The sequence below is a fragment of the Ursus maritimus genome, unplaced genomic scaffold, assembly GCF_017311325.1.
Source record: "Ursus maritimus isolate PB19 unplaced genomic scaffold, ASM1731132v1 scaffold_34, whole genome shotgun sequence".
Classification (NCBI taxonomy): domain Eukaryota; kingdom Metazoa; phylum Chordata; class Mammalia; order Carnivora; family Ursidae; genus Ursus; species Ursus maritimus.
In genome coordinates, this window is record NW_024426008.1 from 13752438 (window position 1) to 13780048 (window position 27611).

A 27611-nucleotide genomic window follows, 5' to 3' on the forward strand; every position below is an offset into this window, starting at 1 on the left:
ACATATTATTGGACAGGATGATGGTAGGTCTCTGAGACAAATGATGTGTTGACTAGACTTTCAATCCCTGTCAATCACAAAAGTAATTAAACTCAGGTGGGTCAATGGTGGTATGCTTGGCTATTCAACCCATTCCTTTGCTTGAAATACTTATGGGCAAAGATAGGTAACCCTACTCTTGACAAACATTAACATCATGACAGAAAACTGACAAGCTGAGGGACAAATGAGTAGACTGACATTATAAACTGTAGCGTAAGTGCATGTTGGTTACTGAATGAAGAGGAATTTCATCCTTGACAATCAACAGTCTTTATCACTACCTCCCGTAAAATGTTTCCTTCTTTGAAGTAGATGCAGATAAGATTAGGATCTTAGTGGAGGCAAAGTCTATACATACACAATTTTACTCAAAATTTGAGATCTCCGTAGAAGAAGATATTTGGGCTTATGAAATTAAGTTTTAAAATCTTTGAGAAAATTTTACTCTATATATTTTGAATTTGTTATGATTTTTACTGGATAGTTTCTATTCAGAATCTGTAGATAATGTCCATAATACTTATTTTAATTTTTCCTGAGATTGGTAAATGTCATCATCCTTATTTTAGGAGTAAAAACAGTGGAGATGGACTGTTTGCCCAAGGGGATCTTGTGATTGAGTAAAAAAACAATTTTGCTTTACTATTAGCTATTCTTTATATGGCCAAAACACTCATGAGAGTTTTGGTAAAAAGCTTTGTCTTGGAGACCAATGCTGGTCAAACAGCAGGGGAGGTACGGCTGCACCTAGCGAGTATAATTCCGTAATTGATTAGTCGGCTGTGTAACTGATGTCTGCTATGGGTGCAGCCGTGGCAAAAAAAAAAAAAAAAAAAAAAAAAATAGTACAGCCTAAGAAAGAAAACACAGAGTAACGAAAATAGAACTGGACTCACAGTCAGAAGCCCTCAACTGAAGTCAAATTCTAGTCTCAACTTCTTTAACAAATAATTATGGACAAGTCATCTATTTTTCTCCTTTAGGAAAAAAGGATGTAATCAACACTGGAGATCTGAGAAATTGAAATGAAACAAAAATTATCTAAGAAACTCTTAAGGCATTTTATTAGAAAAACCACTTTTCTTGAGGCTGTTCTCTTAGAGGGCATCCCCTATTTTATATTGTTAGGTACTCCGTAATCAAGATTTGTTGATTCACATTTAAGCAACAATCCACTGTTAGGGGTCAGCTACAACTTTGTCATGTGTTTTCTTTTACTTTTTGGTCACTGTACTATGATAAAAGAAAGTCTTTGTTTGACTTGAATCAACACTCACGTCAACCACGTTAGGTAACCTTTCAAAAGTCATTAATGAAAACGCAGTGGAAAGAAATTCAGAATCAATTTATTTCATGACAAAAGACCACTTTCTACAACAAATCAGATAAGTTCTAACTAACTCTGACATGGATGGCAGCCAGCACTGACCTTCAGTAATATTAGTAAACAAAACAAAACAAAAACACAACTGGAAAGGTGTTAATGCTACCTTATTAGCATGCTTATCATTGATATTTCTGAGCTGTCTTTGGAAAGACTCCTTTCCTTTGTTCTTTTGGTAAACTTTTTTTTTCCCCCTAATCTCAAGAATGAAAATATATGTGCAAGGGTGGAAGTGCTTAGAATTAAGCCTTTTGAAAGGTAGTGAGCATTTAAAAGAAAAAAAAAAATAGACTGTCTGTTCTAAACTTAATTTTAGAGCAAACTGACAAATAGGTTAGGATCCTAAAAATTTCAAAATGAATTTATCTAAAGTATTTTGTAAAAAGACAGATTACTGCCAAGAAGCACTGCACCTTAATGATACGATGTGTTTTTCCTGAACAAATGTTCCTCTATTTAAGCAGACTGTGTGGCATTTGCTCATATTCAATAACTGTGGAAATTTGGAACAAGGTTTCTTCTCCTTCTTCTTCTTCTTTTTTTTTTTTTTTTTAAGAAAAAGTGTTTAATTCCTTTGCTATGTGCCAGGCACAACTTATGTACAAGTTAATAGGAAATGTTCTGTGTAATAATTCTATTATTTGACCTGACAATAATAATGATAGCCAATTATTCATTAGCAACTCAACATGTCTAAGTTGTTTCAACTTATATGTTATTGTTTGATTCTGGGATCTGGAAGCCAACAGCTGCTGGATGGTAAAATATGACTTGCATGTTCATTGCAGCTCAAGGGATAAACTGAAATTTTTACTTGGTAAATTTAGAATAGGGGTCTAATTTATGCTAATGCAGTGTTATGAAACGCCTATGAAGTACTTTTATGACCCATGCCTTAGGCAGGTGAAATTAAACATATTTTAAATGTAGCTCAATAAATAACTAGTTACAATTATTTTCATTACACTATTTAGGCAAATAAAAATAGTACTACTGTCTGAGTTTCCTAGTCTCAGAATTAATTACAGGCAACAACACATTCTGATCCTATTTAACAAGACGGTCTTTAAATAGTCTTTTTAATGGAAAGATCAAAATAGTGGTTTAATGTTTACGAAGTACTAGGCATATTTCCATAACAGCCAGAGTGAAAATCGAGACTCATGTTACATATGTCACTTCAAGCAAAACCACTGTTCTCCGCAAAGATTCAGTCTATATTCACCAGCCAGAAAAGCACACTGGCCACGTGTAACATGAGTGGATCTGTGTCCATTGTCCTACAGGATATCAGTGCCTTGACAGTGCGGTAAAGAGGTGAGGGAGGGGGTGTCCAGAAAAACCTGCCTTATTAAATAACTCTTCAATCAAAGCTTCTAAACGTCAGAGGGGTCTTTGTGTGCCCTCTCTTCCAACTTCTCTCTCACCTTTGTAGAAAGGCTCCAAGAAATGGGGTCATTAAGCCACTTCTTGAATTCTTCGAGGCCCAAGAAATAAACAGATCAAGTACAACAGCCATTTTATTACCAGGATGTGTGACAACAGAAGAGCGCCATTCCTTAGTCTAATAAATTCCAATTAATAATCAGCATTTTAAGAAATATTCAAGACTGAGAATTTATGACTCTGCCTTGCTAACCATGGAGGCATTTGAAGGTGAGGTTCACGGGAATGCGGAGGGCTGTGACCCAAAGTGGCAATTTGGCTGCTTGGAAGTTTCAAATAGTGAAATTCACTTTGTGAATTCTCCCCAACCCAGGGTCTGGTTTTCAGCTTTGTAAGCTGAGAAACGTGATCTCACCAGTGTTTCAGAGTAGATTAGATCTTTGTACGAGAATTCAAGTGAAGTAAGCTCACAAGAGCTAATGTGTAAGACCAGAATGCCAAATTATCACTTCAAAATGAAGAGCCTGATGATGAACTGCTGTGGGTACCTGTCTCAGTCCCATCAGGGATTTACCTACAGATAGTGCTGGGCGGGGCACGGCCAATTGTTGTTTCATATGCTCACGTTTTTCTTACCATCTAGGAGGTCAGGAATTTTCCATCTTGAGAAAGAAAAGCTCAAAAGTCAGCAAGACCATTATGTGTTGATTTTGTCATTTAATTTTCAGAGTTCAATCTTATATCCAAGTTCTTGGAATGGAAGAATTTGAGGAATATCACTATGGCCCTCAGATACTCCTGACGCACCCTATTACTTCAGTAGATTTTATTCTCTGTGATATCCAGCAACCTAAGGTACTTTCTGGAGCAGATATAGCTACTTTCTGGTATAACCTTAAATGTTAAAAAAAAAAAAAATGACACTCAGTGTGTATCAGCCATTTTCTTATTTTACAAAAATAAGAATTTCTCTTATAAAAACAAATGTATCAGGACCCTGTAAGGTGTTTTCCCCTGTTTTTTTATTTTTTTCTTTCCTCTGGTGCTTTTTTTTTTTTTTTTTACAAGCTATACTCTTGCAAAAATATTTGTCTCCTTCAGTGTAAGGAGACATTTTCTTTTTGTAATTTAAAATTACCTTAGAGGTTTCTTTTCTTTTCTTTTTTTTTGAAGATTTTATTTTTTTGAAAGAGAGCACAAGCAGGGGTGGGAGGAAAGGAGCAGAAGGAGAGGCAGACTCCCCGCTGAGCAGGAAGCCCAATGCGGGGCTCCGGGCGGCTTGATCCCAGACCCCAGATCATGTCCTGGGCCACCCAGGTGCCCTAGAGGTTTCTTTTTGTAATTTAAAATTTTCTTTCTGTAATTTCTTTTCTTTTTGTAATTTAAAATTTTCTTTTTGTAGTTTAGAATTACCTTAGAGGTTTCTTCAAATTATCACTTGAAAATCATTTTACTATTTTATACGAAAACAACACTACTACTTGTTCTACATGGGCTATGCTCTTTTCAGGAGTTCTACTTTGATAAACTAAATTTCACATAGTACCAAAGACAACTGGGGAATACACCAAATGGTGATTTAATAAATTTCATTTATGATGAGCAAATTAGCCAAGTTTGGACTTCTGCTCATCTTTAGGGACCCACCACAAATATCCCTTCCGCTGGGAAGGCTATTCTGATTATGTCCCCACTGCATTCTGTTCTGCTCTTGCTTTGACCACAGCTTTGACTCACCACTTGTTTACCAACTTGGGCATTCTTAAGGCTCAGTTCTGTGCACTGCTTTGAGTAGATGCTCAATAAATCCTGAATAAATAAATGCCAGTCACAGACATTTCTATTTGTGTGTACATAAACATATATGTCTGTAAAACATGAAATCTTAGAGCCTATCCTTTTTAAAATTAAAATTGAAAACTGAAACTAAAAATCTTATTCTCATACTTAAGAGTACATCTTACTTTGCACACCGAGAAATGAGTTGATCCATGAGTTTGACAAAGTTTTTAGAATGGGGGAGAATCAAACTTAGTTGGTTCCAAATAAGGAAAGAAATTTGTATTTGAAAGTGATAGTTAAAAAAGTTAGAAGATTAAAATAAAATCTTTGATAATTTTTTTTGTGGCCAGTAATACTTATTATTCCATGCCAAGTAAGGACTATAAATGCCAAGGCCTTTTAAAAAAGCTTTTGCTCTTTCCTTTTTATGGATGATTTTGAGTCCAAATTCAGAGAATACCTTTTGTACTTCTGACTAAATATTAAAATATTGTATATCTGCTGTTGGCACATGATCACAACATAATTCTAATGAAATTCAGGTAATGAATGTAACAGTCTTTAAAGAAGGGTGCTTTACTGAATAGTCATAAGAAAATTGTTAAAAATATAATTTAAACTGACTTGTAGTATTCACTGGGAAAAAAGCTTTACTGTGAGATAAAATCTACGTAACGGTTTTCTTTAAGCAACCCAAATCTCTTAAATACCCTACGGTACCAGGATATCAGGCTCACATGAGTACAAAGTGATAACTAGTAACAAAAAACATAATTCAGTAAATAATCAGACTAATTTTCCCTTTCTTTGCTGACATCTATAATTCCTCTGAATTAGGGAAATATAACCCAGGACCACATGATATGATAACTAATCATACACAAAAGTGACATCAACAAATACTCTTTTTAGCAAAGGTCAGCATATCCAGCCGGTTAATAAAATATTCATGATGCAGAGGTGAACATGCTTAAGTCAAAACAATTACCTTTGCTCTTTAATAAGGGCATGTTTCTGGACAAGTTTTTAGCCTTATGTTTTGGAAAAAGGTGACATGTTCATTTTGGCCTTTGTAAGAACCTACCTAAGCCAAGGACATCCCAATTTAATTTTAAAACAAAACTTTTCATATAATAATTATTACAAAGTTGTAGTCTGTTTCCAATATTTAAGAAATAAACACTAACCAAGAAAAATGAATGTCATGTTAAGTATAAAATAGTATACCTTCTAAGTGTTATTTTTAAATGTTTTTAATGCTTACTATGAAAAGTATTAAGCAATGCAGGTAAAATGTATTTATTGAATATCATTTTGACTCCTCAGATAAGCATGACTAGAATTGCACTTATTAAGGGGAAAACAAACCTAGGACTTGAGATACTGATGGCCTCAGAGATATATTTTAAAGGTGAACAGAGCAAGCCAGAATTCTAAGTGGCTTGCAATGCATAATAATTCTGTGACACTATGATCACACTATTTCTTTTCATAAGAATCCACCCCCTCAATGCCATTAGTTAACCACATGGTTATTATATTTAGCTTGATTCACTATAAATGCCGTTATAACACCTGTGGTTTCCCTCATTAAGAATTGAATGGATGGGGTCAGGGGTTGAAAGGGCAGCATATGCGCTATGAAAGAACTAGTTAACATAGCCTATTATATTGGTGCACTGGTAAATCTCATTTCTATTCATCAGATGATTAGTTCAATCAATATTTATTCCTCTATGCTCCCTTTGTCTTGTGCTACAAAGGAGGCATCCTTCAATTCATGGCATAAGCCTTGTTAATCTATGAATTTGTAGCTTAATTTGAGAGGGAATATTTTATTTATTTGGCAGTCCTGAATTCTTTGATTCCTTTTCTCTCTAATTATCATTAGGTAGTATAATGGAGTTTTGTGTAGATTATTTATAAATAGATGCTATTAACAGTTTCTTTTTATGCGACTCAAGTACCACATGTATTCATTTCTTCCTTTTGAATGCTCTGGAAAGTTGCGTCTGTTTCTCTAAATATGTTTGAATTTGGAAGTCTGGATTGTGAAAGCAAAGATAAGAATGATTTTCTCTCTCAAATATTCATTCTTCTTGTCTGAGTGGGTGGTTATAGGCACATACATATACATATTGTGTATCAGTGTGTATCAACAGACGCCTCCAAAGACTGCTATTATCTGCTAGGGATTCTGTGAAGTCAGAGAGTCTATTCAAAGTAAGATAAATATTTGCAAGAAGCTGTAATTGGAAGATGATTACAAAATTACAGGAATAATACTTTATGTGTAGAGCGTTCATTTTATCAAAGGTCATTATTCATTACATTACAAAAGACTTATTTCATTTGTCTACTTAATTTCTATCCCTTAGATAAGAATGCGTGGAAGAGTAAAACTACACTGAGAGTAAATATTAATTATTGAGCACAATGTCCACTCCTTATATTTACTTTTCTGTATATTTTAACACTGCAATAAAATGTTTCACTAATGTCAATTACATTAAATTAACAGCAATGTAATTTAAAACTTTCAATGCCTTTATATAATAAATACAGAAATGATTTAGTCTTAAGAAATTCTTTTCTCAATAATAGAATGATAAGAAAAAAATATGTGTCTTCTAAGTTACCTCAATCAGTAATAACTGCTACATTAATAACATACATGCTCATCACCTTTGATTTGTTACAATCTGGCCAGAATTTGATTGTTTTAACTTTGGAATTAATTCTATTTCCTCATATAATTATCTGTGAGGCTTAGATTTCACCAATGTACAGTAACAATGACGTTATTGTTCACAATTTAGAACCTCACTTTATTTACAAATTTGCAGAACACCTGCAGACCTATGCAGAATTTTTTTAACTTCATAATTTACTAGAATAATTTTAAAGTCTGTATTAATTGAATGCTATAATATGTCCTTCAAATTAGAGGTATATTATTCATTGCAGTGAAAAAAACCTAGTTAATGTGTTGTGATTCACACTTCTATTTTTTAGGACTACTGTACTAAAAAGTATAAAAACTACAATGGCCACATTACATTTCTAAAAGGTGGATATAAGTTTGTAAAATGTGATCTAACAGCTGAAAAAAAAAAGTTTTATTTGTCTTTTTTACCTAGAAAAACTTGAATCACGTTAAAATCCTGGTGCCAATTCTATATATGCTACTTTTAGGGAAAAAAATAGGTATTATGACACAGTTCCAATGTCATTTTCATGAAGACCAACCCTAAAACTTAATATTTTCTTGGTGCTGTAAAGTCCTTGTTGAGGTAAAATTAGGTTTCATGATTCTGTAACATTAAAATTTGAAATAAAGTGTATTTGAATTACATTCACACCAGAATAATCACTTTTAAGGCTGCTAATAGTTTAGTATTTAACAAATCATTACCAAAATAAGTAAATGTTAGCATTCATATTTGATGAAGAGTATCAAATAAACATGTTATTTACATTAAAGCAAAGATTCACATAAACCACTTTAATAATGATACAAGAAACGATCTTTCAAGGGTTTCCTAAACAGTATAGCAAAAGCAAAATTCAGGACTTCTAAGTTTTAAATGAATTCTAACAAAGGAGTTTTAATCTTGTATCTCTCATGTTTATGAGGCCTGATGTTCAGAATTTCTCCCTTTATATTTCCATCCTGGTTTCCCAGTTCCTGATTATCTGAACATCTAGAAAAGTAAAAGGCCTTGGTGCTACTAATGCATATCCCAAAGGCTGAAGATGTCAAACACTTCTGTGTCATAATACTTGCTGTAAATTCACTCAGGATGATGGGGATGTGGGGGAGGAGAGAGTCCCAGGATGTAACCACCCAAGAAAATATTTTATTTTTCTGGCTTAATATTTTTTTCCAACAATACTTGAAACAGAGCTTTCGAATTTTTCTTTAAACTGTTTAAATGTTCACTTTTCTTGGAATCCAGTAAGACAGCTTACTGTATTACTTAATGAACAATTATTAATGGACTATTGACAGAGATGTCCTTCAAGCAATGTTTTTTTTTTTTTTTTTTTTTAATTGTGGAAGGTGGGATCTTGGTTAGAAATATTTAATTGGGGTTTGTGGAAGAAATTAAGACAGGAATTCTGGTTAGAAATATTTAATTGGGATTTGTGGAAGAAATTAAGATAGAGAATTCGTTTAGGAAATGTAAAGGCCTGGCCAGCAGGACATTCAGACCTCCAGACTTCCAAAGGGCTACCATACCCTTGAGAGCAAGCTGCTGCTTTTCTAAAGTTAGCAGTTAATAAAAATTAACTACCTGAAAATAATAGATGAAAACTGGGCTTCAGAAAAGCCAAGCCCCATCCTTGTTTACAGCAAGCATAAAACCAGATTTCTAATCCGTAGGAGCCACAATCACCTATTGATTGCGACGACATCTGTGCCCCTGTTTTGGGAAGCAGGGTTTTCTGCGGAGGCAGGGCTGAAAAATCCGACCATTTCCGTGCGCCTGTGTAATAAACAGCTGACAGGCCTCTCAGGAAAGAGTCTTGAAACCCGCACCTGGGCTCACTCATTTCTCACCTATGGACGGACCCAATTAAAAGTCTTCCCTTCCGTATTCAGAAGTTATTCTTTTCAAAAATGCAATCTGCGAAGTAGCATCACTAGAACTCGTGTGGTACCCTCTAGCAGACAAAGGGTGAAACGCTTTGCGCACCACCAAAGACAACCTCCTTCGCCCCAGACCAACCCAGAGTAAGCCACCGAGCTCCGGACCAATCCGTTCAGCAGTGGGCACGACAATGACCTCAAAGATCAGAGCCTCTTAACCCCTTTCTCACCCCAGAGCTTCCCTCGGGATAAAGTCTCTTAACTATTGTAGACCTGCCGAGGGCTGGAGGAGGTGGAGGGTGGGTTAGCTGGATCGGTCCTGAGGGCGTCCACTTAATCCCGGACCAAGTTATGTCGCACAAAGCGCCCTGACTCAGGATAGTCGCCAACTGCAAACCGTGAAGCCGAGGCCAAGGCACTGACAGGGACCACCTGGGGATGGGGAGTGTGTGCGTGCGAGTGTGTGTGTTGGTGGGTGTGTGTGGGGGAAATGGAGTGGATACACTGTAAAGCAGAGTTCAAAAACCGTCCCCTCCCCCCGATGTAGGCGGATTAGTAGCCCAGGCACAAGAGAAAGCTGATTCGTTTCCGCTCTCACTTCTCAAGTTCACACTCAAGTTCAACCCCTGACTCCCACAAGACTCTGAGTAGCCCGGACCTTTTGTCCACCTATCCTTAAGGAACAACCCCTGATGAAGCCGGTGGGCATAGCCTGTAGGAAATGCGTAGGGACCCTAGAGGAGAGACAGTAAGGGGTCAGGAAAGGAAAGCCTGGGAGGTAGAGAAAAGGACTCTGCCACCTTGTAAGCTTGCTTTTTCTGCAGTGAGAGCCCCCAGGTCCCCGGAGAGGTGCTTTTAGTTAGGACTTATAAACTCTTCTGTGCAGCCTAGCTAGAGTGACGCCTTCTGGAAAGCGGGTGTGGGTTTTCGACTGGTTTCTAAAGGTGAGCACTAGGCGAGCGCCTGGCTTTCAACCCCTCAGGCTTCTAGAGTCCCCGAAGCGAGCGCGGTGGCGAACCCGGACTGCCTCGGCATAAAGCTCCTTCAGGAGCAGCGCGATCAAGCTTCAACCCGCTCCTGCCCCACACTGCTCGGTTTTCTTCAATTTAAGGGGAGAGTGAGCAGCTTTTACGCCGCCCGTCCTAGTGCCGGCTCGCAGCGGAGGTGACCCGTGGTTTGGAACCTTCAGAACATAACCCAGCCAACCAAGGAATGTTGGAAGGGGAGAAGTAAGGGAAGGGCGAACTGGCAGCCCCAAACCAGAGCAGGGGAAACTGAAAGGAGAGCGGATGGTCGTGAGATGGGGCAGAAAAAGAAAAACAAAGACGGGGGCATCTTTGCATCACTTACAGGTTCTATACTCGCCAATTACCCAAGTACAGTTTTCTGAAAGAATGTGGACACTGGAGCATGTGACCAAACCCCCAACTGGGACATTCAACTGCAACGAGTTCGCATGCACGGGAGCTCCCACTCCCAGGGCACGGGTCAATCAATCATCCCACCAGGATGTCCCTGTCCTTGATCTTAAGCTATCTCCCTCCCACCCACTTCCCTGGACAACCTCTCTGTTCCTCCTCCTCCCTCCCTTTCCTGCCACGTCCCAGAGCCCCAGCTAACCCAGTCACTGCCCTAGCGTCCACGCTCCGGAGGTTCACTGTGTGCGGAGCAGGAGAGCATGCCCGCTGCCCCCTCGGGGCCCTTCTGGAGAGGTAAGTGTTAGGGGAGTGAGTGGGAGGTGTACACGGCCCGTGGAAGGCGGTGAGAGTTTGCAGCCCCACCTTCCCAAGTTCTACCTTCCTAGTCCACCTGTCGCCCGGGTCCAGGATGTAGGGAGGCCCGGGGTTGGCCATCTACAACTTTCTGTTTCCAGGACCAGGAGGGCGTGCGAAGGGTAGAGAAGAGCCCCACAAAGAACCGTAGAGTGGCCAGGAAGAAAAAGGGGGTGAGGCAGGTGCCCAGAGACTTGCAGATATCCCCATGGCACGCTGGCACCCGGCCCGCTCTCCAAGAAAAGAGTGAAGTTGTGACCAAGCAGAAAGTGGGGGAGAGAGCGGGTCCGAACACCCCGCGCAGGAAACCTGAAGGTCCCAGCACTGCAGAGGTAGAGACGGACAGTGACTCCCTAAAGCCGGTCAGGCCATCCACTGGGGCAGCCCATAGGGTAACCAGGGGAGGTATCTCTCCCCAGTCCCCGGCGCGCCGCCCCACAGCTGCCAGCTTGCCCCAGGGACCTGCCACCGCTGTCGCCGCTGGGGGTCTTGGCTCAAGGGCTCACCCAGCACGCCTCCCGCAGCGGCCCTTTGACAAAAGAGCCTTCTCTGTCGTGGGTAGTGCGGGCTCTCCTAGCCTCTGGAACTTTCTCCGCGCAACTTTTTCGGGGCGGGCGGCGCTCGTCCCTGGACCGCGCGGGCTCCAGCACGCGGACCTGGCCAGGGCGTAGCGCCGGCGCAGGGGACCCACGATCCCAGAATCCGAGTCCAGTCCCTCGACACCGCCCCTCTGCCTACTACTCCCACGAAGGGACGTATTAGCGGGCCGGGACGCTGGTGGGCCTAGTAACCTGGAGTGTGTGTGCCCGCGCGCTCGCGCCCCGCCGCCTGCCCGTGCGCCCAGCGCACTCAACCCCGGCAGGCCACCACTGCGCGCGGGGTGCCTCCAGCCGCTTCTGTCGGGAGGCAGCCCTCTCAGGCTCTCCCTCCATCCGGCGTCCGCTTCCGCACCCGAGAGTGACAAGCAAAAATGGTTCAGTGCAACTCATGGACTGGGAGGAAGGAACTAGCGTCGCTCCTCTCTCCAAAAAGCGCCCTCCTGCGTCCCTCCAGAACTCCCGAGAGGCAGCAACACCTTCCCACAACTTTCTACGCCCAGGCCATTTGTAGCCCACCTGCGAACGCGAACTCCAGACCCGCGCCCCGAGAACCTTCTTCCCCTTCTGCGGGGTGCGCTCCCCTCCCCCATCTCCCCATCTGGCTGGAGTTGGCCGGACCCGGGGAGCCTCGGTGTCCGCGGGCTCGCTTACCTCGCATGGTGTGGCCGCTCTCCCGCTCCGCGTAGTCATGAAGCTGCTCCCAGCCCGAACCCCGGAGAGCCCAAAAATCCTGCTCAGCACGAGTGAAGAAGGTGGTCGGCAAAGAGCTGCTCCGCCGAGAAAACCATCCCTTTAGGCGGACGCCGTGGCCGGAGGGTGACGTTTGCCGCCGCCGCCGCTATGTTAACAGTTTTGATGATGGTGGTGATGACTGTTTTGATGGTTGTTTGGTTGTTTGTTTTCAGGAAGGGTGAAAAAAATGTGCTGTCTGGCTGGTGCCTGGGTTTTTGTTTTGCTTTTGTTTTTCTTTTTTCTTTCTCTCTAATGTGCTTGCTTTTTAAAAATGCCACCGCCTCCGGCTCAGAAGATTTCTTTTGTGATCACTTGGACTGAGGAGGAGGAGGAAGGGCAGCAGCAGCAGGAGGAGGAGTTGGTGGTGGTTTTGTTAGTTACAAAGAAGAAGGAGAAGGAGCAAGGGGGGAAAAAAAAGGAAACAGAAAAGGAAGAAAGGCGGTGTGGATGGCAGAGCATGTGCGTTTTCACATGACATCTGTGCCTGTTAGCGGATCCAGTGAATTTTCACTGTTCAGTTACAGGGAGGAAGGGAGCGAGAGAGAAAGAGAGGAGAGAGATGGAGAGAGAGAGCCGAGAAGGGGCTTTTACGCGAGGGCGGGTTTGGCCGGGACTTCCAGGCCCCGCCTCCTGTCAGCGCCGCGGCCTATCAGCGCCCGGCAGCGCTTGGAGGGGCCGGGACCACGGGGGAGGGGACGCGATTCCCGGAGAGAGGCGGGGGTTAGGGACACTGGAGCCCGAAGCCAGCTGGAGCTGAAGCTGGTCACCAGAGACTGTCCGCACAGGGCAAAGAAGACGGAACGACCCAGAGAGTGGGGCAGATCGGCAGGTGACATTCACTTCCGACTCTAGGAGGAGGGAGAAGGCACTGACCAGTCCTTTTAGAGGCGAGAGACGTGGGGCTCCCCGGGTCCCACGTTCCGTCCCTCTCTCGCAGCGACTGCCTGCCCCATAGTTAGTTTTGAATTTCTGGCAGCGCTCCGCTGAGTCCTCTTTCGGTAAACTCCGAATCTCCTGTGAGGGTTTCCATGAACAGGACGCTTCAGTTTTAGTGGCAGAAGGATGCAAATCAACTTCCATCACTTTGAGCACAACCAAAATGCAGTCCCATTCAAGTGCCATCCGCTTGCTTTAAAATCGTCTTTCAGATGCTTCCCGCCCTGAATCTTAAAAACAGAAAACACGACACACTAAGATCTCTTCAGTTTTTAAAAATTATTAAAAATTTTTTTTACTACTTTCTTTTGTCAAGGCAATTTTTATTAGCATTTGGAAATCTCCTGGCATTGGGCTACCCTATTCAAGGATAACAGCCCCAGCTGACTGTGGCTACTTCAGTGATGCCAGGGAAATGGATGAAGCCAGAGGTATGATTGTGTGGTGCTGTTTATTTGATAAAGGTGCGGGGCTCTAGGAGGGAGGAATTTTAAGCCCACTTGCTATGAGAAGACATTTATCTATTTATTGGAGACTGGCAATTAAACGTAACTACATCGTATTCCTTAGGCGAAAACTGTCATCTATGACCATTTCTTTGTATTTTGATAAAAATTCAAAGCATATATCAAAACTGTTCCTTTGCAAGTTTTCCCCTCTCAGTGGACACAGTAAACATATAGTGATCACATCTACTCCCTGGACCCCCACCACTGTAGGTTAGTTGGCCCTCTAAAAGGGGGAAAATTTGTTTCTTCTACTCAAGTCTTAAGACATTGAGGCTCCTAGTCATTAGTGTACCTGTTGGCAGAGCAGGCCTCATCATCATTCACCTGCGCAAATAATTTGATTTTTTACTAGTATTTATTCATATTATGTCATGTAACACAAAGTGCAATGCAGAATTGGCGATTATTTAATTACTGCACTCTACACTGCCAAGTAGTTTGTTCCCCCCGTTTGAATAAAAAATGGATTACTTGCTGAATCTTCTCTACTGCTAAATTGACTTAGCCCTGCTATATGCCCTTCCATTTGCAAGCCAATGAGTAATTTAGGAAAATTTTAGTATTAAGAGTGAAAGTTGATTGAGTCTTTAATTAAATGAAATGAACAAAAGGAAGTTACAGTTCAGAATAGTTATTCCTTTATAAATACCTTTCCCCTAGATTTGTAATTGACACAGTAGTTAATCTTTTAAGATAATATTTAAGGCTCCCTGGTTTTATCATTTTTAATCAAGTAAAATATATTCATCATAACTACATTAAAGCTGCACTAAGTTATGCCTAATTTAGTTGCTTCATTAAAAATTACTGAATATAAAATAGTCAAGAAACAAATTTTGACTACATCATTTTAATTTTATGTGCTTCAAGCAGAGACACAGGAATGTTGAAAGTTCTTTAAAACCTTTGTAAACACTATAATTATTATTGTTGTGATTATTTTAGATTTCTATTTCTGATTAAAGAGAAATTTCAAAATTCAAGAATTTTAACTCCTTCTTCTAGTCTTAAATTTCTGAACATTTATTGAATTCATTTCTTTTACTGCTGCAATATCTATAATTCTTAAAAAAGATAGTCAACACATATATAATAAATGCCTTTCCCCCCTCCTACACATTTTCATATGTTCTTTGCTTTGTCGGTTCAACAATACATACTTTTGCCTAGAACTGTATCACATAGTTTTTAATCCCTTCCGAAAACTTCTGAAAAAAATTATTAGAAATAAACACTTAAATTATATCGCTTAAAAAAACATTATATTATATATAGTGGTATACAAGTATTTCTTTTTTAGAGTGGAATAAATGTTGATCATTGGTTATATTGTCGCAATCTGGGACATTCTGGATCTTCCTAAAAATAAAAAACTGAGTTCTTGAGCTTTCCTAATAAGTTGCAAATTATGTCAACTGAATGGAACCCATTTGTGTAAAATATATTCAGGACTTAAGTTAAAGAAATCAGCATTTTCCAAGAAGTCATAAAATACTTAATGAATGATCTGATGTTTTCGTAACCTATCTGCCATCAACTATCCATATTTTGATTGGCATAATAATAATATATTGATAAAACGTCCTTGTTCACATGAAGTGCAGGGTTGGTCACTTTACTCGAATGATTACAGAACGATTTGGTTTCCTGTAATCTTGAAACTCTGCTTTTGTCCCTAGGTCTGAACAATGTTCTACTGATAATTTTAGATGAAAATCAGTGGGTCACATAGCACTGTACTTAACCTCAAGAACTGATATAATGTCACATATGTTCCTGCTAACCTGATTTTTGGACATATCACCACCCCTCAGATTTAGCTAGAAGGCCACAGAGTAATAATGACAAGAAATATCCTGACAAAGGCAAGGGTTTATTATGAGCCAACCAGGTAGGGTGAACACAGCATTTAGGATTATTTCAATCCTAAAGTGCTTGAACCCAAATAGGAAGTAATGGTTCACTGTATGCTGAGCTGGCCAGTCTATAGAGACTGTTTTAAAGAACTATGAATCTTGCAGGCACATTGGCAATATTGATAATAATATTACATTTGGAATGACTAGATGACTGGGTGTTTAGGGGGGCTATGTGGCTGTGAAAGTTGAGAGAGATATATAACCTACCTTAAATATTGAGAAAATGAGAAAAAAAAAAGAACTTTAAATATTTAAAACTATTAAAAATGGAAATGGCGAAGTACTGAGCTTCCTGTTGCTGGAGGCATCCAAGAGAGATTGAATGAAAAGCTTTGGTAAAGATGCTCTACTATACGGATTTCTCCAGTAGGCTGAGAATTGTCTAGATTAGCTCCAATATCTTCTGCAAGTGTAAGTGTATTCACATGGAGGCAATTACTACAGCCCCAGCAGCTGCAGAGGAGCACGGCTTCCTAACTGAGAATGGAAGCTCCAGGAGAGCACGGGCCAGGACTTCCCTAGAGTTTGGAAGAGCTCTTGGTACTTTATAGGTACTTGATAATTATTGGTTGAATGGATGCTTTCCACTTTTTTGTCCACTGGATGTGAGCCAGAAATATAGCAAAGACCCGAATAAGATCTCTTCTTTCTTAGTTTTTAATGCATGGGGGGTGGGGTCAGGGCTGGGGGCGGGGGGTAGGAAAGAGGGACAGAGAAGAGATTTTCTTTTCTTTTTTTAAAAAAAACTCTCCTAATTTGAGGAAGAAAAAAATGATGTTTGGGTTTGGTTACATAATTATAAAAGAAACCAAAACCTAATTATTTTCATATTTATTACTATTCTCAGTTATATTGTCAGATGGAGAGTCTTCATAATCTTTTAGTACTTTTAAGTTCTGCTTCATTTTTAAGTATGGGTGCAATTTCAACCACTTTTCAGAATGAAAAATGAGAAAATATGCTAAAAATGCATAGCTGGTGCTTTATGTAATAAATTGGAAAGAGTGTGTGTGGGCCGAAACAAAATGAACCCCAATATGTGGGATAAGAGGTAAGGTAAGCCTTAGGAAAATGACAAAATAAATAGATTAGGAAAAAAAAAAAAAGAAAAGCTAACATTTATTGGATGAACCATGTGACCTATCAGCTTATCTGATTTCTATTTCCTAAAAAAGCCTACATGGTGTGTATTATAGCTCACTCCCCTAACCCCTGCCTTTTTCTCCCTTTCTTTTTTTATTTTTTTTAAAGATAAAGAAACACAGGCTTAGAAAGGTCAAGGAACTTGCCTAAGATCACAAATCTAAAAATGCTGGATCCATGATTCAAACCCAGATACAGCCTCTAAAACGTAAGTTCCATAAGTACAAGAACTTTCCTGATTTTATTTTTTTCAGTGCTGAATCCCCAGAATCAGGCATCCCACCTGGCAAACAGTAGATGCTCAAAATACTCTTGCAGATGAATAAATGGGCATTTGAACTCTTGTCCACGGCACAGTATGGCATGTCCACACACTCTAGGACTGAAGCTAGTTATTTGCTAAATGCCACTAAAAAAAACAACACTGAATTTTGACTTCGAGGATAAAAGGATACTGTGAAAAATTTATTTAATAATTATCTAATGCCTGATTCAGGTCCATCATGGAGTCTAAGAAATGGTTTTGTAATAAATATTTCAGGTCATAGATAATGTGGGCCTGAATTAAAATGGCACCAGAGAAAATGAAAAAAAAAAAAAACAAACAAAACAACAAAACAAAGAGGAAAGGTTGGATATATTTTGACAGCCAAAAGCTACAAAGTCTAGTTCATGATTACATGGTGGTGCTGGTGGGCAGTGTGTTGGTTAAAGTGAGGGAGAAGTCAAACAAATCTTCATGAGTAGGAAGAGGATAGAATAAATATACCATTAATAGAAATAAGTAAGGAAGGAAGAGCAGGTTCTTGAATAAATAGGGGAAAATGTTGAGATTAATTTTCAGTTTTGGTGTGTACTGGTGACAATGTCTAACAGACGGTTGGGTATGTAGAACTGGAGATTTGGAAACTGTTAGGAGGTGAAAATAAAGATGTTCAAGACACTCAGAAATATTAAGGAGAAGCAAGATAATATGAGAAGAAACCAGATATCCCTTTTTAATGGGTAGGATGGAGGGATAAACCAGTGAAGAAGAGGGTGGATGGGCAATGGTGGACTACGTAGATATTGGATCAGAGAAGTCAAAGTAGAGAAGAGTTTCAAGAAAGAAGGAATGACCAACAACGTCAGATAGGCAGAGAACTCAAGGGCCATCAGGTTGGTCGATTAGGAAGTTGTTAGTGATTCTCAGGAAACCTTCAGGACTGAGGAGTGAAGAGCTATTAAGACATGGATGGATGCAGGGTAGTGTCTGGATTATCCTTTCAAGTCATTTGGTGGGTGGGAGGGGTGGACCATTAGTTTGAAAAGGTGGTAGATCAAGTTTTCTCTCTCTCTCTCTCTCCCTCCCTCTCTTTTTACACACACACACACACACACACACACACACCACATTTCTTCCCTTCTATATAAATTTGGGATTGAACAAAATGGGTAATTATAGATATAAAAAGAGAGTCTGAAGAAATGAGATCAGTGGTCATGGGTGAGCTTTGGTAAGGGCACCTTTTCTTCTGAGACTAAAATCAAGAAAGAGAATAGATAAAGACGGCAACTTTGTCGAGTTATCGGGGTTTGGAAGCACATGTAAAGGGAAAATATTGAAGTCTAGGTCTCAGTTGGCAATTAATTTACCTATGCGACCCCATGCAAGTCACATTATTTCTGCGTCCCATTTCCCCCATTATACAGAGAGTATCTTGTTTTTTTAAAGTTGTTATTTAAATTCCAGTTGTTAACATACAGTGTAACACTTCCATACATCAGCCGGTGCTCATCATGAGTGCAGTGAGCATCTTAAGGACAGTGCCTCTGTCATTTTCAGTTTGCTATCCAGTACCTGGCGCTCTAAACTGCTTGTTTAATGAGTTAGTTCAATCTGAGAGTTGTATCATTAGTGAAACTTTTGTCTCAGTTTAGTACTTGTCCTGTTATTATATTTTGGTAAATTCCCCTCCATTTTTTCTTTATCACAATCCTTGAAGACTTAAATATAACAAATCTCCATTTATATAAGCAATCTAGATTGGGTGGATCTCTTTTTGTTGCAATCATACAAGCTCTCCCAAAACAGGCGGATTCAAAGAACATCAAAGGAGCTAAGTATTGGGCTGCCAGTGTGTTTCAGACACTAAATAGGAAGAAATGAGCTCTGCTGTACTTTACGGAACCAGACTGAAATATTTTAAGGGTTCTTTAGAAGAATAAATGCCTGCGAATAGCTAATGAAATTACTTTTAAAAATAAGGTTAGTCCAGAATGAATTTAAATGTATAAAAATGCTTAGCCAAAAAACTAGAAAATACACTAACATTTTAATAGGGAGTAACTGGAGGAACTAGAAGGAGAATGAGGATTATAATGTTTCATGCCATGTATTCTGTTTGATTTATTTACAAGAAGTAGATATTCCTGCATGTGTGTGTATGATAAAAAAAAAAAGTTTTTCTTCAAGGAGACCAAAGTAGAAAATAAAGGAGATTAGTGCAGGGGACTTCCCTTACCAAAATGTACTCTAAAGTCATTCCAATAAAAAATAAGATATACTGTCACAAAAGTAGATAAGTATCAGAACATACAGAAATTGATTTAAGACTATGAGAACTTTATATAAAAATCAAAATAGAATTTAGGTTCAGATTAGAAAATATGATGCATTTTAATATTATGGGTAATGCCAGATTTCTATTTCATATCACATACAAGAGTACACTTCAGATGCATTAGAGATTTAAATAAAATATAGAAGTAAAAGCCTTAAATCATAAAATTACATTTTTGTGTATATTTATATAAAGTTTTGGATAGGGGCAAACTTTTCCAAATTAGTAAACTCAGCTCCTATAAAGAAGTTAGATGTATTTTCCTATATAAAAACTAAAAAATGAATATTTGAATGGTAAAAGGCCCCCAAACAAAGTGACACACACAATAGACTGGAGAAAATATTGCTGCACAAAAAACTACTAACCTTTATAAAAATGCATACAAACCTACAAATTGTAAGAATTAGACAAAAAACTCAAAACTGGGGTTGAGAGAGAAGAAAGGGGAGCTGCTTAATGGAGATTTTTTTTTTCCTGATGGTTTTTGCTCCAGGTGAGCAATTTCTCTGTTGTATCTCTGTTAGTGCTCCTGAAAAGCACCTTTCCAGATCACCGGACACACTTTAAGATAATTTCTTGCGTTTATTACAATATGAATTAGAATGCAAGTGGAAGATTTCATATAACTTCATCTTAGCTGCTGATACACTGGAAAATTTATCTTGAATTGGCTACTTTTCTCTATATTCCTGCCTCTCAATTCAAGCTACTGTCCCTCGCCTACCCATATGGGTACCATGTTCTCAGAATTTCTCTCTCTGCCTCTACTTTTGCCCCTTAACCTGTATATTTTCCAATTGGCAGCTAGAGAGAACTTTAAAAAACGTAAGTCATACAATAAATAACCCCTTGCTAAAACATTTTAGTGTCTTTCCATTACATTTAGGAATAAGCCATACTGTTACCGTGGCTTAGAAGGAGGGCAAAAACCTATTCTGGTTTGCACTGACACCCAGAATAATTGTTAGAAGTGCCCCCTTTCATTCTCAAAAGTGTTCCAGCCTGAGCAATACATGATATAGTTACCCTAATTATAAAGCTCTGCTGGCTTAAAGGTTATGTTTTCAGAGAAAATCGTCCCTCATCATACCGCCTGAAAGAGCACTCATTTATAATTCTTTTTCAGAGAATCTCTTTGTGGTCTTTATAGCACAGATCATAATTTATGCTTATTTATTTTTTGGTCTACTTTTGCTATTATCTAATGGAGGAAGTAAATTAACTTATAATTAATATTATTATTTGCCCCATGAGGCAAGGACCACATCTCTGTTGTTTTATATTATATCATCAAGGCCTAGAATGATGCCTGATACTTAGCACATACTTACTATAAGTTTGTTCAGTAATCAACAATTTGGACTAATTGTTGAAATTAGTAAGTAATAATTTCTGTTTTCTTTTTGAAAACTTGATCCACACTTTGCTAAGATGTCTCCACGTCTCCTTATGGGCACATTAAAAAAATGCATGGGATATTAATTTTTCTTTTTAAGACAATTGATATGTTTCAGGATGACTAAGTATATCAGATCTGGAGTAAAATGAAACAAAACAAGAACAAGAAACAAACAAAAAATGTTTTCTGTTCCAGATCCTCTATTTTCAATGTGAGCTGGTAGTTAACCTGCCTAAAATGCACTTTAAAAATATGTAAAATGGGACTAATAAACTCAAAAGGATAAAATGAGATATACTAACATAATGCTTAGCACATCATAATCATGCAAGAATCATCAACTATTTATAATTTTATTCCTTGCTTGTGGAAAATCTGTTTAATGAGTTAGCAACAGCACATTTTTCAATTCAGGTCAATCCGACATTGCTGCCCATCACGCTTCCCAGCTACTTCTATATAATGAGCACATGCACAGAACATAAACTAATTTATAATTTCCCACATTATTAGTTGTTTTCAATTTGATTTTTCCCAATTGCTCTATGACTCTGCTTTTTTGCCTCCTTTCTTACTTTGAATTAATCGATTTTGCATTATTCCAATTTTTTTTTTCTTCTATTGGCATGCTGGTTACACATCCTTTATTATTCTTTTGGTAATTCTCCTAGAGATTCAACGTGTGTCCTTGGATTATTAGAGCAAATATAAATTAGTACTCTTATCACATTCCAGTCAGTGCTAAGACCTTAGAACACTGAACTCTGTGAGCCTTCCCCAACCCTCTGAATGCCATTAGTATTATTACTGTCATGTATTTAGGTACTACCTACATTTTAAACCCTGTAAAATATTACTAATATTGTTATTATGATTTCATATCATTGGCATCCCTTCAGATTTGCCCCAAATTTAGTCATATAATTTTTTCCTGCATTTTTGTGTTTCTCTTTGGGATCATTTTCCTTCTGCTTGAAGAACTACTTTTAGCATTCCCTTTCATGTCGGCGGCTGCGGCTGAATACGCTTAGTCTTTGGTTATCCAGAAATGTCTATGTTGCTTCATGTCTGAAAAATGTTTTTACTGGTTGCCAGATTTTTTTCTTCTTTTTTTCACACCCTCCTCATGTCGTTCCATTGTCTTCTGTGTTACATCTTTTCTGTTCAAGAGTCAGTTCTCAAATGTTGTGGCTGTTCCTTTGAAAATAATGTATCTTCCTTTTTGGTCCTTTTGGGATTTTTCTCTTCAGTTGTTTTACTGTGATGTGTATAGATGTGGTTTTCTTTTCAGTTGCCCTCTCTGCAGTTTGAAATACCATTTGAATCGATGGCTTGGTATCTCTCATCAATTGGAAAGTTCTTGACATTTACTCTTAAATACTGCCCTTGCCCCATTCCCTCTGTCTTCTCTTTCTGGAGGAAGATGGTATTACATGTATGTTTTATGTACAGTTTATATGTCTGTATGTACATGAATGTTTTCACTTTGCCCCATATGTCCCTCTTACTATGTAGTTTCTATCCTTTTTGCTCTCCAGGCTTCCATCAAAGTATTTTATATTTATCTAACTTCTGGTGCACTAATGCTTTCCTCAGCTGTATTTTCTAGTTTGTTGTTAAACCTATCTATTTGCTCTTTGTTTCAATTACTATATTTTGCAGTCCTAGAATTTCTATTTGGTTCTTTTTTTTATAGGTTCCTGTTATCTGGCAAAATGTTCCATCTTGTCATCTATTTTTTTAAATTTTAATTTCTGCATAGTTAACATACAGTGTTATATTAGTTTCAGGTGTACAACACAGTGATTCAAGAGTTCTATGCATTACTCAGTGCTCATCGTGGTTAAGTGTGCTCTTAATCCCTTCACCTACTTCATTTATTTTGTTGAACGTATGAATACATTATTATTTTAAAATCCATGCTGACAATTTCAATATCATGGCCATCTCTTAGTTTTTATTTATTTACCAGAATTTTTTATTGAAATTCTGGACACAGTTTGTAATTATAGAGCCTAATGGTCTAAATGGTGGTCAAAATGCTACTTTTTATGGTGGTATTTATCTTTCTTTCTTTCGGTGAAGATTGAAATGGACAAGAAAACAGAGGTAAAGACAATTTCGAGAATTTGAATTTGGAAAAAAAAATGTTGAAAGGTATGCATTATGGACCAAATGACCCAGGGATTTTCCATTAAGATTAAAGAACTTCCTGTGTGTTTTCAGTTGTCAAATATCAAAATTGTTACTAGCATATTGCTGCACGTTCACAAATCACTAAAAACACTACTCTCTTCTCAACTCATTCACCAAAGTCAGATCATTTCTCAATACAGAATGTTTTCATCTTTTCTACTGGGAAAATGGAAAATAGATGGGAATCTGCATTTTGCTTAAGATGTTCTGAGATTTCATCCTCGGTACTTTCTACCACATTTCTTTCCTTAAAGTAAAGAATACGGCCAACTGCAGCTACTTTAGGGACCAAGATTATAATCACCATGCAACCTCCCTTAGAATGAATTCACATACATGCCATGGGATTGCCCAGTCTGAATGCTTGGCAGACCTGGGGCCTGACGGCATTTTGATAAATGATGCACATACGTAATTTGAAAATCAAAAATGCATTGGCAGAGATCAGGAGATGTTTGTGTTAATGAAAGCATGATTTTCTGGATCAAAGCAGACAAGGGAAGCCCAATTCTCTCAGATGAGGAGGGCTGCGGAATCTGTTTAGTGAATGAAAAGAGAGGTTGATGCAAGATGAGCTCTTTAAATAAGGGCAAAGTACTTTATCAATCCAAACCAATTTCGAAGACTCCATCCTCCTCTCTGGAGGACACTGGGAGGAAAGGGATGAAATCAGCATGCTTTTTAAAAACTCTAAGCAAGTAAGTATATCAGACCTCTCTAGTGGGACACTTACAATCTCAGTCAGCTGGTATGAAAATCTGGAGAAAGAATTTTATGTTTTCTTTGAACATAAATTCTGTTCAACTCAACAGCCAGGACTTAGAAAAGGGAGAGAGAAAAACATGACCATGAGCTTGGAGGCGGCAGTACAATATGAGAGAAGGATGAGCGTTCAGGGATTTCAAAAGCCTTGAGAGGAATGGGAAAGGCATATGATGTCTTTATAATAGAGTGGTAACTAATGTTTATTGTATATTTAGTGGGACATGTTTCAGATTAGTCATTCTGTGATGAATGAGGAAACACTGGGCTGGGGCATAAAATGGAGAGCAGAAAAGGAAGAAGGAATAATAAAAAAAAAAAAAAAGAGGGCGAAAGCAGTGTTTCCATCCATTTACTGGTTTGTGCTAAGGGCAGTCAATTAGTTTGAAGAGTTGACTGGTTTCCTGAGTAGTGCCTGAGGGTTTGTTTATTTGTTTGTATTTTTGGCAATTCAGTCCCAAGGTTATTCTTACCATGGAACCCCTAATCTATCAGTCCCCATCTTTAAGCACTACAATCTACATGGGAAAAAAAGGGATAGGTTTTCCTGCTTATCTACAACACGCAAATATATATGTAAACAATAATAGGGGGCAAAATTCAGTCTCCAGATAAAAGTTTCAGAAAGGACTTTTTCTTTACTGCAAAGTAAACACATAGCCATGAACTAAGTTGTTTTATGAGTTTAAAAAAAATTGGTAAAGTTAATACTGTTCATTTGGAAATTACTTAAGCTTAATAAAATTAGTGCTATAAGACAACTATTCTCTTAAAAAAAAAGGGGGAGAAAAAAATTCCTTCCAAATGCCAGTGAATTGACAAGAGGTACAATACATTCAAGTTGATCATTTTTCCCCCATTGGACAGATTTGTTACAAAGTATAGGAGAAATGGGAACAAACAGTGTTTCTAAAAAAATTAACTTTTGCTGGTTACAGGTCTCAAAGAGTTATGTACTCAAAGCAGAAAAATATGGCTTTGAAAATAATTTGGTCATGTCATGTTTTAACACATGTGCGAGTGTGTCCCCAGAGAAGGCTAGTTAGTATACGTCACGTATTTCAACTCAAGTTAAGTTGATAAACAATTGTGGCGTCTTGCTTAGGTCTTGTATTTGCTCTCTTTGCTTCTGGAGATAGGGGCTGAATATAAACGAAATAGGTAAGCGGAGGGGGTTAAGGCAACAAACAGGCATGTCTGTTTTCTGCCCCACTCTGAGGGCTGCCTTGCGTTCATTTCCTGTCCTAACAGATTTGGAGAAGGAAAAATGGTGTCCAGCAGAGGGCACGCGCTGGAGTCACGCGTGGTTTCACAACCACCTTAAATCTACTGGCTGAAAGGAGCCCGAAAACCTGACCACACAGAAGTGATGGTAATAAAAGGGGCCTGCAAGCTTAGGGAGCCAAATCAATATTTTACCTTCAAGCCCACTGAGCTCAAAATTAAGTATACAAAACCAACCATATTTGCCTGTCTTAATAGTTATTATTTAATTTAATTTTTTAATTGAAGTAGAGCCTTTATCAGTGAGGATCTGTCAGGAAAATACCGATAAGCTATTAATTTCTCACGGTTGCCTTCAATCAAGAGTAATTTATTACAGTATGTCTTATATTTCTCATAGGTTACCTGTCTGTAGAGTCAATTATTTTGTTTGTTTGTTTTCTGCCTTATTCTATGTTTATTCCGTTTAAATATTGAAAGACTAGGTCCTTAACAACTTGGTTACACGTCAGTCTTTTTACCTCGTGAGGCTACTTATTCAGGGCAGTAAGAGCTCCCTACATTAGCTCTATGGGAACGTTAGAAAGTCTAAGGAAAAGGCAAGCAGGTTTTGATCCTGTGGACTGTGACGGGTGGGCAAACACACTGGATTTATTAGGAAAATGTGGATGATATAGATACAAACGACTGAGATAAAACTCAAGGAAGGAAAAAAGGAACTATTTTTTAAAGGCAGATATTGTGAAGTCATTACTATGTTTACAGGTAGTTTTTTCATTCACTTAAAAATTCAAAGAATAGAGATTTGAGTAAAATCTGACATTTCAGTCACCAATACATTTCAAGAGAGAACAAACCTTGAATAAATTCTGTTATGAAGACAATAGAAATGGTTAAAAGTCCAGTATTTACTTAACTAGCAATGCTTCTATAAAATATTCTAAAACATACATAAGCCTGAACGTTTTGCTTTAAAATTTATGTGGAAAATTAGGAAGAATTTTACAAATGAAAGGAAATACTCCAGAACCAGAAAGTTAAGCAAACTCAGTACAAAACTAGAATTTACTGATAAGATGATTTTGTAAACCACATTTAAAATATTATATTTAATACCTTAATTTTTATAGCAGTTTTAGATTTACAGAAAAATTGAGCAGAAAGAAGAACTCCCATATGCCCCCACACTCCACTTCCAGAACAGCTTCTCCTTTTAATAACATCTTGCATTAGTATGGTAGGTTTTTTTTTTTTTTTTTACAATTAATGAACCAATATTAATACATTATTATTAACTGAAGTCCATCCTTTGCATTAGGGTTCACTTTTCGTATACTCTGTGGGTCCTGAAAGAGTCGTTTTCACTGCCCTAAAAATCCCCTGTGGGTCACCTACCTCTCCCCACTCTAAATCCCTGGCAATCAGTGATCTTTTTACTGTCTCCATAGTTCTGTCTTCTCCAGAATGTCTAGAGTTGAAATCATACAGTGTGTAGCCTTTTCAGATTGGTTTCTTTCACTGAGCATTTAAGTTTCCTCCATGTCTTTTCATGGCTTCATTACTTTTTTTTTTTTTAAGCAGTGAATACTATTTCACTATCTGGATGTACCACACTTTACTTACCCCGTCACTTACTGAAGGATGTTTCCCTGAATTTCCACCTGGAGCTCTATATTGGTAAGGGTGGAGTTTGTGAATCACAAAAAAAGACCAGTGTCATTTGGGTGGATTAAACAGGGAGTTTTGTTTCTGTTTTTGTTTTTGTTTTACATTATAAGAAGCCATGGGTACGTGGGTCGGTGTGATGGGTTCGCGATTCCATCAGGGTCGCTGGTGGCTTCTATCTATCTAGATGTTCCTCGACATTTGTAGGACATGGCTTTTGTCCTTTTACTTTTCCCTGAAGATCTCAAGATATTTTCTCCACCTCCTGCATTACATCAAGAACAAGGGGGAAGGCAGAGGGCAGAAGGTGCATGCCAGCTAATGGTCTTCCCCGAGAGAGAGAAAAAAGTGGTCTCTGGCACTATCCACGGGCCTTGGTGTTGCTAGGAGCTGGCTTGGCACCCACAGCTAGGCCTTGGCAACTGAAGGGACAGCACTAGAGATACCAGAATTATATAGAGGGCTTGAAAAGATGTGAAGAAAACCTTTGACTATTCACAACTTGGGCTACATCTGACCTTACTCCACAGTATACTACCCAAGTGGACCACTGTAAATATGGCCAAAAAGTTAAACGCACTCTCTGCCTGCATTATTTAAATAGTTTCAGGGGAAAAAAAAAACCTGACAGAGCAAATGGCAAAACTGTGAAATACAGTTATATTTGCAAATAGGAGAACCTCATTTTGACATTTTCTTAAATAACCAAGATTTATTCTTTAAAACATTAAATAACACAAGTGATACGTAAACACATATGCATTATGAAAAATTCAAATAATACAAAGTGTGTGGTGTAAATATGACAATCCCTTTTCCCTTCTTCTACAGTCCTCATTCTTCCCTAGCAAGGGCCACTGCTAAAATATTACTGCATTTATTAGAAAATATTTCATTTTATGTTCATACTCATAAGTTTAGTTTTCTTTTGCATTTATGTATACATAAATGTGTCTCTCTG

General features: G+C 38.5%; 1 protein-coding gene and 1 long non-coding RNA gene across 2 annotated transcripts in view; one reads left to right on the plus strand and one right to left on the minus strand.

Annotated features, from left to right (window-relative positions):
• Positions 1-12395, minus strand: part of RORB (RAR related orphan receptor B) — a 180842-nt gene extending 168447 nt beyond the window's left edge. Inside the window, exon 1 of the mRNA XM_008690964.2 lies at positions 12211-12395. Within this exon, the coding sequence (XP_008689186.2) occupies positions 12211-12217 (7 nt within the window). The 5' untranslated portion in view covers positions 12218-12395. The remainder of the gene's footprint in view (positions 1-12210) is intronic.
• LOC121100119 overlaps positions 8433-27611 on the plus strand; it is a 34476-nt gene continuing 15297 nt past the window's right edge. Inside the window, exons 1-3 of the long non-coding RNA XR_005831840.1 lie at positions 8433-10900; positions 13544-13658; positions 16907-17006. This is a non-coding gene — a long non-coding RNA (uncharacterized LOC121100119). The remainder of the gene's footprint in view (positions 10901-13543; positions 13659-16906; positions 17007-27611) is intronic.